This window comes from Coturnix japonica, unplaced genomic scaffold, assembly GCF_001577835.2.
Source record: "Coturnix japonica isolate 7356 unplaced genomic scaffold, Coturnix japonica 2.1 chrUnrandom492, whole genome shotgun sequence".
In the NCBI taxonomy this organism is placed as follows: Eukaryota; Metazoa; Chordata; class Aves; order Galliformes; family Phasianidae; genus Coturnix; species Coturnix japonica.
In genome coordinates, this window is record NW_015439886.1 from 51,520 (window position 1) to 53,515 (window position 1,996).

Below are 1,996 nucleotides of genomic sequence, written 5' to 3' on the forward strand. Positions count from 1 at the left end.
CCATGAAATTGCCCCCAAAACCACCCAAATTCACCCCAAATTTACCCCAAATCCCCCAAATTCACCCCAAATTTGCCCCAAATCCCCCAAATTCACCCCAAATTCACCCCAAATTCGCCCCAAATCCCCCAAATTCACCCCAAATTTGCCCCAAATCCCCCAAATTTCCCCCCAATCCCCCAAATTCAACCCAATTTCAACCCCAAATCCCCCAAATTCGCCCCAAATCCCCCAAATTCACCCCAAATCCCCCAAATTTGCCCCAAATCCCCCAAATTCACCCCAAAAACGGACTCTTTTGTGTCTCCCTCACCCGTCACCATCCCGCGGCGTCGCTGCGATTCGGCGAAGGCCGTGATCCGCGGCCAACTGATGGCGATCTCCTCGGCTGGGGGCGATTTTGGGGTGAAAAAAGGGGATTTTGGGCAAAAAGGGAAAATAATGGGGAATAATGGGGGGGATTTGGGGCAATTTATGGGATTTTTGGGGGGATTTGGGTCATTTTGGGGTTATTTTGTGAGGGAAATGAGGGTTAATGGTTCATGGGAAGGGATGGGAACTGATCTGATTTTGGGGTGAAAAACGGTGATTTTGGTTAAAAAGAGGAAATAATGGGGAATAATGGGGAGGATTGGGGCAATTTATGGGATTTTGGGGTTTTTTTGGGGTAGATTTGGGCATTTTGGGGTTGTTTTGTAGGGGAACTGGGGCTTAATGGGACCCAATGGGAAGGGATGGGAACTGACTCTGATTTTGGGGTAAAAACAAGCGATTTTGGTTAAAAAGGGGAAATAATGGGGGGATTTGGGGCAATTTATGGGATTTTGGGGTTTTTTGGGGTAGATTTGGGTCATTTGGGGTTATTTTGTGAGGGAAATGAGGGTTAATGGTTAATGGGAAGGGATGGGAACTGATCTGATTTTGGGGTGAAAAAAGGGGATTTTGGGCAAAAAAGGGGAAATAATGGGGAATAATGGGGGCGACTTGGGGCAATTTATGGGATTTTGGGGTTTTTTGAGGGGGTATTTGGGGCATTTTTGGGTGGGAAATGGGGGTTAATGGGACTCAATGGGAAGGGATGGGAACTGATCTGATTTTGGGGTGAAAAACGGTGATTTTGGGCAAAAAAGGGAAAATAATGGGGGCGATTTGGGGCAATTTATGGGATTTGGGGGTTTTTTGGGGAGATTTGAGGCATTTTGGGGTTATTTTCTGGGGGATATGGGGCTTAATAGAACCCAATGGGAAGGGATGGGAATTGATTTGATTTTGGGGTGAAAAACGATGATTTTGGTTAAAAAGAGGAAATAATGGGGGCAATTTGGGGCAATTTATGGGATTTTGGGTTTTTTTTGGGTAGATTTGGGCATTTTGGGGTTGTTTTGTGAGGGAAATGAGGGTTAATGGGGGTTAAAGGGAAGGGATGGGAACCGATCCGATTTTGGGGTGAAAAATGGTGATTTTGGTTAAAAAGGGGAAATAATGGGGGAGATTGGGGCAATTTATGGGATTTTGGGGTTTTCTGGGGGGGATTTGGGGCGTTTTGGGGCCTTTTTATGGGGGAAATGGGGGTTAATGGGACCCAATGGGAAGGGATGGGAACTGACTCTGATTTTGGGGTAAAAACAAGCGATTTTGGTTAAAAAGGGTTATTTTTCCTCACCCAAAGAGATGACATTCTCGTAGTTGTCCTGCATGGTCCCTAAAAAAAGACCCCCCACAAAATGGGTCAAAAACCACCAATTTTGGGTCATTTTGGGAGGGAAAAAACTTATATTTTTATTTCCCTTTTTTTGGGTCAATTTCCCCCAATTTTGGGTCATTTCTGCCCTATTTTGGGTCCCCCTCATCCAAATATCCCCATTTTTGGGTCAACCTCCCCCAATTTTGGGCCATTTCTGCCCAATTTTGGGTCATTTTTGCCCCTTTTTGGGCCATTTCTGCCCAATTTTGGGTCATTTCTGCCCCTTTTTGGGTCCCCCCCCTCCAAATTTCC

General features: G+C 45.7%; 1 protein-coding gene across 2 annotated transcripts in view; it reads right to left on the reverse strand.

The window, feature by feature from the left end:
- The window catches only part of LOC107307144 (zinc finger protein 436-like), a 7,029-nt gene extending 5,083 nt beyond the window's left edge, over window positions 1-1,946 (reverse strand). For both annotated transcript variants that reach the window (XM_015850591.2, XM_015850590.2), the window contains exons 1-2: window positions 1,664-1,946; window positions 314-388 (exon numbers count right to left, since the gene is read on the reverse strand). In XM_015850591.2, coding sequence (XP_015706077.1) covers window positions 314-388; window positions 1,664-1,850 — 262 coding nt within the window. In that variant the 5' untranslated portion in view covers window positions 1,851-1,946. The remainder of the gene's footprint in view (window positions 1-313; window positions 389-1,663) is intronic.
- Window positions 1,947-1,996: the final 50 nt, after the last annotated feature.